Genomic DNA, 13,837 nt, shown 5'->3' with positions numbered 1-13,837 from the left:
GTGGAAAAAAAAAAGGCTCATTTTGAAGTCGGTAGGTTTTTACACTCTCGCGACAATGGACTCGAAGGGGCTTCCAGACGAGATGCAGGCAGTCAGAAAGTCTCCATATTTCAACACTTTTCCACTCATTACTCGGACTGCATTCATCAAAAACAGTGCGTTTTGGAAGAAAAGAAATGATTCTATGTGGGTCAAGTGATTAAAGAAGCATTTCTTTTTTTCTTTTTTTACAACCTCAGAGCCGGAGAGGAGAAAACAAAAAAAAAACAACCGAGAGGAAAAAAAATAGTGCCGAAAAAGAAGAGGCGCAAAAACGGTTTCACGCTCTGCATTAAATGCAATGATGTAATTTCTTCGTACCCCGACGGTGGCGCAGCAAAAAAAAAATTTAATGATGCAAGACACACTCGGAGGATACGAGGCAGTTTTTTTTTTTTTTTTTTCCTGAGTTGAAACGTGGCCCGTTCAAGGCGGTGGGGGGGGGGGGGGCTGAAGACTACGGAGGAAGAAGCAGCCCAACGACAGATGTTCATCAAACAAAATTGGAAATGAAGTGCGCGCGATGTTCGCAAGAGCGCCTGGCTGGGATACGACCGGCTTCTTCCCTCCGCTGGTAAGTTTGTTCCACTTTTTTTTTTTCTGAAAGTGGCAAAAACAACTATGAATATTTTAGAAGAAGAAATAAACAAGTCAAGGATTAATATTTATGCTCCTAAGGGCATGTGAGTTGTTTTCACGGTTCCTTTGAAATATTTGATCCCAGTCGCTGCCGAAGAGCTCGGCTCAAACAAAGCATTAATGAATAGATTTAGTACATAATTGATCAAATCTTAGAGTACATGTGCCGTGTGACAGGAGCGTGATGTGAATGCGGGCTCGCTGCGCTGTCACCGATTCTTTCCAGGAGATTAGAGACCGAGTGAAAAGACCCGAATCCAAGTTTCCAAGAAACAGCGGTGACATTTTGGAGTCGCTGTCAGTCGAGGAACGACAAAAACAACGAGATGATGAATTCAGAGAAACGGCTCGTTAGGAGAAGAGCTAATTAACTCGCAGCATATAGATTTGTAAGATCTTCGTGGATACTGCATTTCAAATTTTACCTCCGGGTAAAACTGTGTTCATTTCTCAGTGTTGTCAGAAATACTTTGCCGGTTAAACTTTCTTTGTCACGAGGAAACGAAATCAAATATTCAGCTACGTGCCGATCATTTAGAAATGCAGCAAATGAGGAGTCACCGCATGTTTAGAGAGCATGAAGAGCGAGAATATAGAGATCGCAAATCTGATTGCATCAGTCCTGCTTTTTATTGGACTACGTGCAAATCAGGGTGAGTCTACTACTCCAGTCCAGGGGGGGGCGCTGATGCAGCTGGAGTTGTTTAAAAAACAAACAAATAACTGTCGCTAAAAAAACTATTAAGCCCCTTTTTTTTTTTCCACTGCCGCTACTCTCTTTACCCGACTCCACTCATTTTTGTTACGAGGTATTTTTTCTGGATTTTGATTTCCACTGCAAATATTATCTCGTCAATGCCGCTTGAAACTGCCATGTCATCATGTTCGACTCGACGCAGTCACGAACATTGCAGGAATGTCCGCATCTCCTTTAATCGACCGCAGCGTGGTTTCGTGGGAGACAAAAAAAAAAAATTGCGGTCGCCATAGTAGCTTGGCTAGCTGACGATGGCGGGCTTGTGCAGGACGTCCCGTGTCACGGATCCAGTGATTGTGACGATTCTCTATGAATTCTTTCTTCGTTTTTTTTTTTTTTTAGTTGGCTTAACCTTTTAAAAACACACCTATTTTTTTAGGCCTCTGCTTGAAAATTGCAGAGTATATCTCTGCAAACAAAATAAAAAATGATATATATAAAAAAAATATATATTTCATAATAAAGGGAACACTTTTGAGATTTGTTCAGATGTTGTAAATATCAGTATACATGTCCATATTTTAATAATAGTTTTGCTACGTCTTCTCCCTGGCCCCCAATTGGGGGCTTCTGGGGCTTAAAGGGTTAAGTTGCTAGGAGCCTCAACGAAGGTGATACCAAAAAAAAATAGTACCAAGAACCGGGCACTATCTGAACTGACTGGTATCTGAAAAGGGGCGTGTATGTACACTTCTTCCTGTTGCTGGAGTCCCACTATTTCATTGTCACTGTAGCTGCAATGACATCAAAAATGTCAACCGCCACACAACATGATCGTGCTGGAGAGTCGGATCCATTGAAACCTGGACAGAATATGCTTTAAAAGCCTTCGGGCCGCTTTCGGGCTCTCTACGGCTTCTCGGCCGCGTTTCCATTCGGGCTCTTTGACACATCATTACCATCGGCGAGGCGTTAATCAGTTCATTAAGCGTAACGGAGAGACCAGATCAGTTAACCGGTCAGAGAAAAAGCGTCTCCGCTCCACGTGTCGTGTGGGAGGGACCTTCGACATCGGCTCCGCCTGACGTCAGCCGAGGAGCAGCTGGATTGATGTGCGCAGTTACGAGATCTAAGAACAACACGTTTCTGCATTATTCATAAAAGCCTACTGTCTGTTTATGACGATGGTGTCAGATGTGGTTGTTCTCTGCTGCTGAGGAGTAAATGTTTGATGGGCATTTCAGAGCGAGTGAGCACTGGGAGGAATGTTATCTCACTTTTCAGTCTTGACGGTGTGACTCCGTCGCTCGCGGCGATATCTGGTGCCAGAGCCGAGGGCCGGGTCCCGCTCGGGTTTGCCACCGCGGGTGGACGCGCGGTACTCGCCGAGAGTTTAATTCGGTCACCGCTCAGGTCCCGATGTGTTTTGATGCAGTCGCAACTTCTCAAACGACTGACTCGTTTGTACCCGTCACGCCGGGTGTTGTTTAAAAAATGGCGGTGCCGATACCTCGACTTCGACGCTGAGGACATTTCATTGCACATTCCATTACGATGCAAAACTCCAGGGAGAGTGTAAACCAAGGTTTGTTTTAAGTAGCTACAATTTACAAATGTCCTCTCAACACTTCGAATGCAGGTTATTGGTTGATGCAATAATTTACAGAGTTTTTTCCAAACTCCTAGTTCAGTCGGTGCCATTAAAGAATCTTGAGTTCGGTACTCAGCCTTGTTTATCCCTCATTCGCATAATATGCTTCTTTCAAGCCAATTTCTTTATCTACATCTTCGCTGCAACATATTTCACTTCCATAAAGGTTTGTGTAGCCTCGCGGATATATTTTTGTTGTTGTTCTTCTAAGCTCTGCCTTTAAACATCCCTACAAGTTTGCCTTAACTATAAAAGACTGAAAAACAAACCTCCCCATCGCCATTCATCTAAAAAAAGATTTACTACAGCAATGTCACTTTATAGCTAAGCAAGAAAGAATCTTTTTCTCTGGTATTTTAAGTGACGCTTGATTTGTTCACTATTTCATAAAACGTGTGATTACATCAATTCACAGCCACGGGGCAAAGACATGGGAAAATTACCCGATTTTCAAAAAGTTCCGAACAAAGTCGCAGCTAAGATTGATGTTATGTCAGAAAAGGCGTTTTTTTTTTTTTTTTTCTTTGCCACTTCCATCTTCGGAAGTTGACATCAAATACACTGTACTGGTAGTTGTGCCTCATTGCTCTGACAGCACGGCAGCGACGAAGACACAGCCGATAAACATCCTCCCTTACGAGTCACATCCTGACAGGCAGAAAAAAAAACTTTCCGGAAGACAAATTTGGCAATATGTGTAGCTGTTAGAAATCCACTGGCTTAAACACCAGTACAACTACAGATTAAAGCTACGCAGAAATAAAAATCAATGCAAATGCGAATACATAGTGGGATAAACACCATCAAAGAGAATATATAAATTGAGGCAATTGCCTTATTATAAAACATAACCAATGTGTTTCTTCTGTTTTTAAAAACATAATTTCGACACATCTTTCGCCAGTGCTTAAGAAAGGGAAGGTGTAATATACAACACGCGAACTTCACCGTCACATGAACATAAAAAGGTCGCCACTCACATGCGTCCCACAGCGCTCCCGTTTCGATGTATGCAGGTGACGTTCCGGGTCTGGAAGCCCACCTGGATGTCCCAGAAGGGGCTCTCCTGCCGGTTAAGGCGGTTCCTGGTCCGTTTCTTCTGGATAAGCTCCCTGGTTTCCGGATCTTTGACTCCCGAGCGCTCCCTGAGCCCCTGGCCTTTACCTTTCCTTCGTTTGACTTGGCGTGCTGTCCGAGTCTGCTGGAGGGAGCAAGGGCTCCACGGGCCGACCCTGAGACTGTACATGCCCTCCGGACCTGTGCAAGGCCCCGGTTTACAAGACTGGAACTCGGTGAGGTTGGGACAGATCGCGCCCCCGAACAGCGGCGGGACGAGCACGCTGCGCACCCGGTTCCTGAGGCCCGTTCCACACGTTTTGGAGCAGGACGTCCATGGCGAATACTCCGAAACCACACAATCCTGAGGGCAAGGGATCAAACAGGCCTGCTCCAGGCGAGGCTTGGGCTCAAAATACTCACAGATGGCATCCTCTGCTGGAGCTCCGTCTGCCTTGAGTATGCAGCCCACCTCCCGGGTCTGAATGCCCTCTTCGCCTCCACTGCATGTGAACAGCCGTGGGGCCCCAAAGGTCCTCGCCGATATTGGCACACACTCATTCCAGGCACCCAGTTTCCAGTCGTAAAGGTCCTTGTGCCAGTCGCACACGCGGAAACAGTTTCTCTGGTTGGAGGGACGCTTGATATGGACACAGTTGGTGGGAAGCGTCGTCCAGCCGTCCACATGGGCGCACCAGACTGCCCGGCTTTGGCTGCCACCGGGGCCACAGTCGCTGCCCATGCATCTTCCCCATGGACCTGGGAAACAAACGGACAGGCTCAAATTACAATGACGTAACATAACAATAAACCCTCCTGCTCTCAGATGTAACTCCAAGAGAACGAGTCTGGCGGTCTGTCTTGGCAGACAATTCCTTTCAAAACACACAATCCAGATACTGTTTGGAAAAAGGAAAAACAAAACATCTTCGCTGTTACTTTAAAGCTACTTTAGGGTTGGAAATTGTTATATTGCTGCTCCTTAGATTTTCTTTTTTTTTTTTTTTACAGTAAAAATCATTTAAAAGTAAATTTACCAGCAAGGAATTGATTAGAGGTGTTAAATTAAAGAAAAACCTGTAGTTCCATTTGTAACGATTAATAGAGGTCAACAATTCAATGAAATGACTTTAAAACAGAAATCCATTCGCAAGAATCGATTAAGTAAAACCTGCTTCAGAGTGAATCTAAACCGAGACAACTCGCTTCAGCTTGTTGTCATTTGAGGAAAAAAAGAAGAAAAAAAAGCATGTAATGCATCTTTAGGGATGACACAGTAAATCCACTGACTCCTCTAATATGGTCCTTCACGTAAACGTGTTGAAAAGCTGTTGGCAACCCGGCGGCAGATGATGTGTGATGTGCCGAAAATATTTCACAGCCAGTAAAAGAAAAAGAAAAAAAAAACCTTTCTTTTGCTACAGACACGACAATCCTTAGCGGATAGTGAAGAACCGGTTGCTGCTGCGGCTAAAGAGGGATGCGAATACAACGTGCATCAGTGGAGATTATAGACGATCAAAGCAACGTGTCTGAAAGCTAATTTACGGCGGTTATGAGTTATCTGTGGCATTTATCAAACTCTATTGTTGACCGGCAGAGACAAACATCAATAAAACGTCTTTCTCTGCACACAACGTTCCTTCATCTTCGTTTTCTATATCGCAGTAGAGATTACGAACAGGACGGGAGTACCGAAAAGGTTGCCACACGTTTGTTTTGTTTTTAAAAGGAAGACTTACTTCCTTATTTACTTACCAATACTTGACTTTCTAACCTTAAAGAACAAGGCTGAAGATATCGGGGTTTTTTTGTTTTTTTTTACTGTTTTTACTTTCAATAATTCCTATAAAAGACCAAAACAGTGACTTAATCGAGTACAACATTATCTGTGTAGATAACACACGAGTATTCTCACGCTGGAAATAGTTGTGTTGTGTTTTATTGCCTCTCGCTGTGTTCGAAAAACTAATAAGAGCTTTAAAACAAACATCGCCGTGGCCGACTCAATCGAAAAGACGTCGCTAAATGCCACGAATATAAACATCGCGCACAGAAAATAAAGCACACGTTGGTTTTTTTTACTATATAGGAGCTTTTAGTCAAAGATCGACTTGTTCTCGTGTCATATTTTAGTTTCTGACTGGACTGCTTCCATGGAATAAAATCCTGAACAAATAGTCTAATTCCTTCGATAAAACAAAACCGTATCTGACACCGTGAAAACTTTCTTAAACTCAGCTGGTACTCCCAGCAGGAGGCCGTTCGCTGCCTCGTCTCTGATCTCAGCTGCCGTTATGTCTGACAGGATCTATCTTCAGACGGCACGATGCTGCCTCCACAGGAGCCTCTACGCGTCTTGTAAAAAAAAAAAAAAAAACAACAATTCTCCGCAGTGTATCGACACACCAGTCAGCTCTTTTCTCCCGCTGGGCATCTGGAGCTCCAGATCGCATCAGGCTGCTGGATACTCGCTCATCGTGGTACTAAGAAAATGAGTCGGGAGGGCGAAATACATTTAGTATCCCTGAGATGAGTCCTCTCAAGGGTGTTAGTCTGGAGTCCATGAAACTTGAGCGCGATGTTCACTTTTAATCCGATCGTAGCAAAAATGTGACTTTTATTGTGGAGCTTCACAATACTTATCTGTATTGTCAGACAGCGTTACCTCGAGAGCTGATATTGACTTTTCAAGCAAAAAAGAAAAATCCAAAACCGAAAATGCAGCAGAATCCGAGAGGCACCAAAATAAAACCCGTGCCGAAAAATGGCACACACACAACTCACGCACAGATCAGGAAACAAGATGGGTTGTGACGAAAGTGCTAAATTGGCAGAAGACCTGCACTCACAAAGCAATATGCAATAAACGGACGCATTTCAGCCATCATCAACAATACATATGGAAAATGACAGACAAAAGGCAACGAGGAAGCATTGATAACTAAGTCCACCTGAGAAGGACCCGCCACCTTTGGAAGAAAGGAGGCTCAACATTTATCAGTCACCGATGTCAACAATGTGGCACACAAACCTAGAGACACATGGAGAGCTACATCTTAAGGTCAATAACGTGTAAAAGTGCCAGTGAGTGAAATACAAGACACAGAAAATGATGTAAAAATAGTAAATGTGGCAAAGCTGGCTCCACTCTGGCAATGTGTGAAGAAGACTAGAGCCGGCAGTGATGAAGATACAACACTATTAGGGACCAACAGCACACAACAACAACAACAACAAAAAGAATATAAGAGGTGCGTGGCTCACTGTGGCATTAGCCCCGCCCCTCCTTCGCTGGGATTGGACGGCTGGTGACGGTGACGAGCGCAGCGCCCATATTTTTCAACTGTCATTGACCGGAGAAAAAAAAAAAACGCCGAAACCTTCAGAGCAGAATAAACGCTCAGCGCCTCGTCAAGCTGCGGGCGCTCCTTCATTTTTTTTTTTTTTTTTTTTTTTTTTTAAATATGCTGTACTCAGGGAAAAAAAAAAAAAAAAAAAACGCTTTCGTAGACAGCAGCCGTAGGTTAGCCGCAGAGCGTCGGCCGGTTTCAGGCGCGTGCTGATTGGTTAAAATGAACCGGAGGTCTGCGCCGAGCAGGATGGAACAAGTGCAAACGATATTGAAAAATAAAACAACCTCCAACCTGAATGGAATCCGTCCCGGAGGAGAGACGAAGCTCCTCGAGACTCTTCCAGCTCGGGAATGTGGAATTAAGCAGGTTTTCAGAGGATAGAGGTCCGAATGCTCAGACTTAAACAACCTGCCTCATCTGAGCCGGAGCAGTTTGAATCTCGTCTGATGCTGCATCACGTCTTCTCTGTTTGTTTTTTTTCCCACATTTTGTGGAATCTCTACAACTGTTTTGCATGTTTACACACAAAACTGAAACTCAGCCTTTCTTTTTTTTTTTGTCTCCAAATGTAAATCAATGCGAAGCAGCCCCTCACCCCCCTCTCTCCCCCCTCCACCCTTATCACCCCAGTAGCCTCCAGCTAACTTTTCAATATTGCATGCAGTCTGACAGCATCATTTGAGACTCGGGAAAACAAACCGTGTTTCACCTCCATTGATCACAAGTTCAGAAGGAAAAAAGTATTCGCTGAATTATCAATTACCTTCAATCTGATGTTCATCCTGGTGTCTGGAAAAAATATCTTGAGATAATGAGCTATTTTCTGACATGGAAATCAGGAGAGTAACGATCTGTTTTGAAACCAAGCGCTCGTGAAACGCTGACTCGATTTAGACGACGAGCCGGTTCGTTTTACTTCCCCGATTCGGACCGATAATTTCATTCAGTTCCTTTATCTAAGTGTTATTTCGCTGCAGGATGAAATTTGAGAAACAAATAAACAAACATAAACTCAGATTCATCTCGTTTACATCTCGGTGAAATTCACCAACCGCGAGTGTACGCACATTCTTAGAGGATAGAGCTTGTTTTGGAGGTCAGACCTTTGCAATCTAAATGTAAATTTAGTTTTTATCATAAATAAAATCCTTTCTGTGTCTGCTGATTATTACGGCTGATAGTGAATTCACTAATAACCTTCTAGAGACTTGACGTTCAGGTCAGATTTCATGCGGAACAGTCAGCACACCTCCGTCAAAGGTGAGCAAAATAAGAAAGCACTACTCAACCAAATAAACAGTGTATAAACAGAGATAAGAGTTTGACAAGTGAGGCCAATTCAATTAAGTGCAATACCACCGGGGGCCACTAGGGGTCGGCTCCAAAAAGGCTCCATACAAAGTCAATACAGGTTTTCCATAAGTCATTACGGTAATCTTCTTATTAGTATTCTGGGCGTGTCTTGTCTTCGGGTTACCAATCAAACGGAGTCAGACTCCCTCCCGAGCTCGTCCAAATATGGTCACTTCTGGCTCCAAAATAGCAAGATGGTGACGAACTTGAGGTCAGAGCCCAGCGGCGACCAGCAGTGACGTCACCCGTTGGTTTTGCCGACGGCCGTTATGAAGCCTCGAGTTTGGATTTCGGCCCGCGCCGTCTTGCCAAGCTGGGAGCGATGTTAAAGCATAAACATATAAAACCAGACATTTTACTTCAAATCGAGTATCCGGCACACTAAACGTCCAGTAAAGCATCAGAGTGGCTTGCAGCTTCACAAGTTGAAAACTTGTTGCATGTTTGCGCTCCGCCGAATACCTCCAGTTTATAGTGTTCGGGCTGGAAGGCGTATTAAAAATGAATGCTTGTGTGGAGCAGTGACCTCTATCAGAGCTGGTGTTTGTGCTGCGTGAGCCGTCGTCGGCGATCGTAGCGATGCTGCACAGACGTGTTAATTATTACAGTCCGGTTTAAACCAACCGTGACTAAAACCTTCAAAGAGCGTATTAATAAAAGCAGTGAAACTTTATTATTTTAAACACTGGACTCTCGCTACGGAGACTAATGGGCGAGCCATATTGTACTCCTTCCTTCTTCTCGTAATGAGTTCACATAACCGAGGCGACGATCGCATTATAATTAATCTTTCAAGAGAAACGCGAAAGCCGAGCTCAGTCACTTCCACGTGCGGCGAAGTCAGGAAAATACGAGGTGCTAATGAAGACAAAAAAAAATAAAAAAAAAAATTTAAAAGTCACCAAAAAAGAAAAAGGAAAAAGTTCCGCAGGCGCTTTAATTGAACTTCAGTCAAAATCAAAAATAGCTGTTCTTTGTTTTGTTTTTTTCACTGGAGCCCTCGTCGCGGCCCCTGGGAGTTCCCCCTGGGCCCCGTACTGGTGATCTTTCCCTTTTTTTGGGGGGGGAGGAAAGGGGGGGAGACTCTGCTGTATATGTGCGGTGTAATATCCTCACAGTCGGGCTGAGCGTCTGATCTCTGACTGGGCCTCGAGTGTCTATTTAATGAACATCTTTCTCCCTGTCCTCCGCCGGGTCAGCCTCACTAATGAACGGGTCACCGCATCGCTCGCTCTCTCTCCGTCTCTCTCTCTCTCTCGCCCGCCGGGTCAGGGTTCATCTCGGGATCATCCTCTGCTGCTCTGGCCCGCAACGTTATCGCCCGCAGATATATCCCCGGCTTCAAATCGGTCCTTCCCGCCGGAACGTATAACTTGAAGGTCAGACGAAGCAACGAGCTGCTTTTTTTTTTTTTTGCCGCCATCGGTAAAAAGTTTTCGTGAATTACCGCAGGGTGAGACGGCTGGTAAGAAATGTGTATATAAACCCTTTCACCCCCTGAGTGGATAGTTTGCTGCAGCTGAAGCACTGTCAAAAAAAAGAAAAAAAACAACCTCCTACAGCATGTTGTCAGAGCTCACATATGCTGGAGAGTAATAAGGAGCAGCAGTCTGAAGGGTAAAAGCGACTTAATGTACGTACTGTGTAAACCTCTGGTCTCCGAGGATCGGCTCTCCCACACAGCTCCGGCAAATGAGTCCGAGTTCAGTCAACTTGTCAGATTAAATCAGCTAAAAAAATTCAATTTTCTTTTTTACATTTCACGGATGGCTATATATCTATTTTATGGATGCGGTGACTCGCAAACAAACACTCCCTTTTCAGCGTTTTGATAGTATTTTAAGCTTCGCTAAAAAAAATAAATAAAAAAAAAAAGCGGCAATGAATCACTTAAACGCTCCGGTGAAGCTTGTTTCACCGCGAACAAGAAGGTGGATGGTGTTTTGCGTTTTTTTTTTTAAGTCTCACGCAGAGGACGCCCGAAAATCGATCCGTCGGTTCCCGCGAGCGCTACGGGCTCAGATTACGCAACCCGTCTTACTTTAAAACCTTTCTCAGTTTCAGAGCTTCGTTTTCTCCCTCCTGCTTTAAAAACAAACAAAGAAAGAAGCAAATTATTTGCGAGACTCTCGACGTAGGTTCCCAGTTTGAAAAGAATTAACCGCACGCCCTGCACGTCGCAGTAATTCCATGTTTGCACAGCCTTCGGGAGAGAGCTAAGTGTTGCCGCGCGCTGAACTCGCCACGCTGAGTCGCATTAGGCTCAGCGGCGCATTTTGTTTGCCAAGAGCTACAAAACAAATCCGGTGTGCGTGAGGCAACGGCCAACGGTGCATTGTTGTGTTCACAGCTCGCCGTAAATACTCTTGCGCGGACAGCAGACTGTTGGCGTTCACCATCGCTCCTGCTCCTCGCTCGGGGGGGAAAAAAAAAAAAAGAAAAGTCGCGACCCGGCGCCGGGCGGACGGTCGAGAGGTTGAGAGGCCGCGGCGAGCATCGGAGGTTAGAGCGAGGAGAGGAAAAATAAAAAGGGCAAAAGTTTAAAAGGAGAAAGGAAGAAGAACCCGAGGCTGACGCTTTACATCCGAAGGAACGCTTTGAGTAAGCTCAGCATTCACGGACGACCGTTAACCCCGGCCCGCGTTCAGATATCATTTTAAATGGTCATGTTTTTACATGTATCGCACCATAACGTATTGTCGGTAGTGATATCTTTTTTTTTTAATATATATATAATTGTGTGGAGTAGATTGTATATAATCTGGTAACATCTGAACCATGTTTGTTGGAAACTGTATGACTCAGCAATTTGAAAAAAAAAATATGTGCTTAGTGCCTGGCGGAAAAATGAATGTCATGAATGACCCTGGGTGGCTCAGGGGCTCCAAAACCAGGGACTCACACTCAGGACGTACGGCCTCCAGATATGTGGTAATAACTCAGTTATTATTTTTTTTTTCTTTTTCATACAAAATGGGATGTAATTTGAGACCTGTGCTTATTAATTAACATGGATGAAAGCGGAGCTAATATAATTGTCACTGTGTGTTCATGGGACTTGAACCATCACATGTATCTTGATATAATGTCTTCAGATTGCACCGCTTAAAAGCTACATCCTCAATCCAGCCGAAGTTAAAAGGTCGTAGACCAGAAACTAATGCTCAGGACAGGTTCAAGTCTGTCTTGAAACAATTCATACACACCCATATGTGCAGTGACAGAATTATTAGTCGTGGTAATCGTCGCTTAAGAGATGAAGGACGAGATCCACAGTCCAGGTTTACCCAGCCTCCTTCTAATAACGCGGCTTCTGCAGTCAAATGAAACGGGTCTCTCCAGCACTTAGTCTTTTTTAGTATCGAAATTTGTATTCATGAGGGTAAGCAGCATAACCATGTTTACAAGCACCTGGAATTTAGCAAAAGCAAAAAAAAAAAAAAAAAGACATGACAAGCAGCGGGAGAAGCCAGAAGTGAGAAGCAGAACTGCGAGTTTGTTTGTTGTGTTGTTTACAGTGAGGTTGCGTTTCTCCCGTTCGCTCATAAACACCCCCAGAGGATGGAGGAGTGACAAGATGAATTACAGAGAACACGCTCCAACCCTCACAAGACGCCCACGTGCGCCGCGGCGACGATATCGCTATCGGCAACATCAAAGAAGTTCTCCAACAAAAAAAAAACACAAAAAAACAACAAAAAAAGTCTTCGAGTCCAAAGGGTCAGGACCGGGCAACGGAGCCGAAAACCTGCGGTTCGTTAGCGCCGCACCTTCGTTTGTCGCCGCGACAACGGCGACAAAGAGAGAGAGAGAGAGAGAGAGAGAGAGAACCAGACTTCAAATGAGCCTCTCTGGCTCGGCACTTTAAACTGTCGGTGATTCGTGCAGCTGCGAAGCGGTGGTATGTGTCAGGGAAAAAAGGTGTCAAAAAATGTCACAAAATACACTCAAATGAATGCAAACAAATCCTGAGTGTGAAAGTGAAAAGAGGCAACGCATGACTGCGCCTGCATGCTCCGGGAAAGATGGCAGGTTTTCCTTCAAAAAACAAACAAACCGCATAACCTTGACAATCCTGGGAACAAACAACACAAACACAACAACAATAATTATCCTGGAAACGTCTCCCGTTGTTATTATTATAATTATAATCGTTTCTTTTTGTTCAGTTATTAGATGACAGGATATATGTGTGAAAATATCTTCATCTGCCAAAGGGAAAAAAAGAAAAGAAAAAGAGGGGCGGGTGGCAGAGCTGAAAAGTGAAGCCAATGTAGAAGTGCCTCAAAGTGCAATACCACCGAGGGCCACCGGGGCCCGGCTCCAAAAATAAACCTCTAGCTCCAATAGACTCAAACAGCAACAACTTCTCGTGAAATATATCAACGTATCAACAAAGTCGTCATTCCCTTCTGGTCAGTGCTCTGAAGGTCCTTTTTCAAAATAATTGAATCATTAATCAGATATTAGGCCTTAAAGAGGGCTTTCTTTGGGGGCGTGTCTGGTTTGCCACCGATGCAGATGTACACACCGGTAAAAGCTGACAGTCCCACGAGCACCGTAAGAGACGGTTTGACAAACCCAAAGAACTCGATGTGAATTTTCTTCAACTAAATTCAGACAGAAGAGAAACTGTTGTTTGTTTGTTTGTTTTTTTTCATCCAAAAATTCTGTCACTTAGTTCACCGTGTAGTCATTTTAACCTCGGCGTAATATTTCCACTACAACTTTGAAAGCGATGGCCGTCCAGTCCTCCTTCTACCATTTACAGAACAGTCAACATTTTGATTTTCCACCGATACGGAATTCATCACAAACGCTTTCATTTCCTCTCCGCCGGATTCCCGCGACGACGTCTCGGCTTGCATGAATCAGAAATCAATTCCTAAACTTCAGACTTTCACAAAAGTGCAGCCGAAGGACATTTAAGGCTAAATCTAAGAAGGGAGATCATATCATGACCGGGTTTCTTTAAGTCCTTCCAATTGGCTGCCAACTGCTTGTACAATTGATTTTAAGATCCGACTCATCACATTGAAAGCACTT

At 44.2% G+C, this 13,837-nt stretch overlaps 1 protein-coding gene across 1 annotated transcript in view; it reads right to left on the bottom strand.

Annotated features, from left to right (window-relative positions):
• The window catches only part of LOC138193736 (thrombospondin type-1 domain-containing protein 7A-like), a 152,803-nt gene that overhangs the window by 98,862 nt on the left and 40,104 nt on the right, over positions 1 to 13,837 (bottom strand). The window contains exon 2 of the mRNA XM_069141934.1: positions 4,007 to 4,841. Coding sequence (XP_068998035.1) covers positions 4,007 to 4,841 — 835 coding nt within the window. The remainder of the gene's footprint in view (positions 1 to 4,006; positions 4,842 to 13,837) is intronic.

The sequence above is a fragment of the Embiotoca jacksoni genome, unplaced genomic scaffold (genome assembly GCF_022577435.1).
Source record: "Embiotoca jacksoni isolate LCO1_2020_lvr unplaced genomic scaffold, fEmbJac1.0.p SCAF_93, whole genome shotgun sequence".
In the NCBI taxonomy this organism is placed as follows: Eukaryota; Metazoa; Chordata; class Actinopteri; family Embiotocidae; genus Embiotoca; species Embiotoca jacksoni.
Note: the sequence above shows the minus strand (reverse complement) of the source record. Positions and strands in the feature narration are given on the sequence as shown.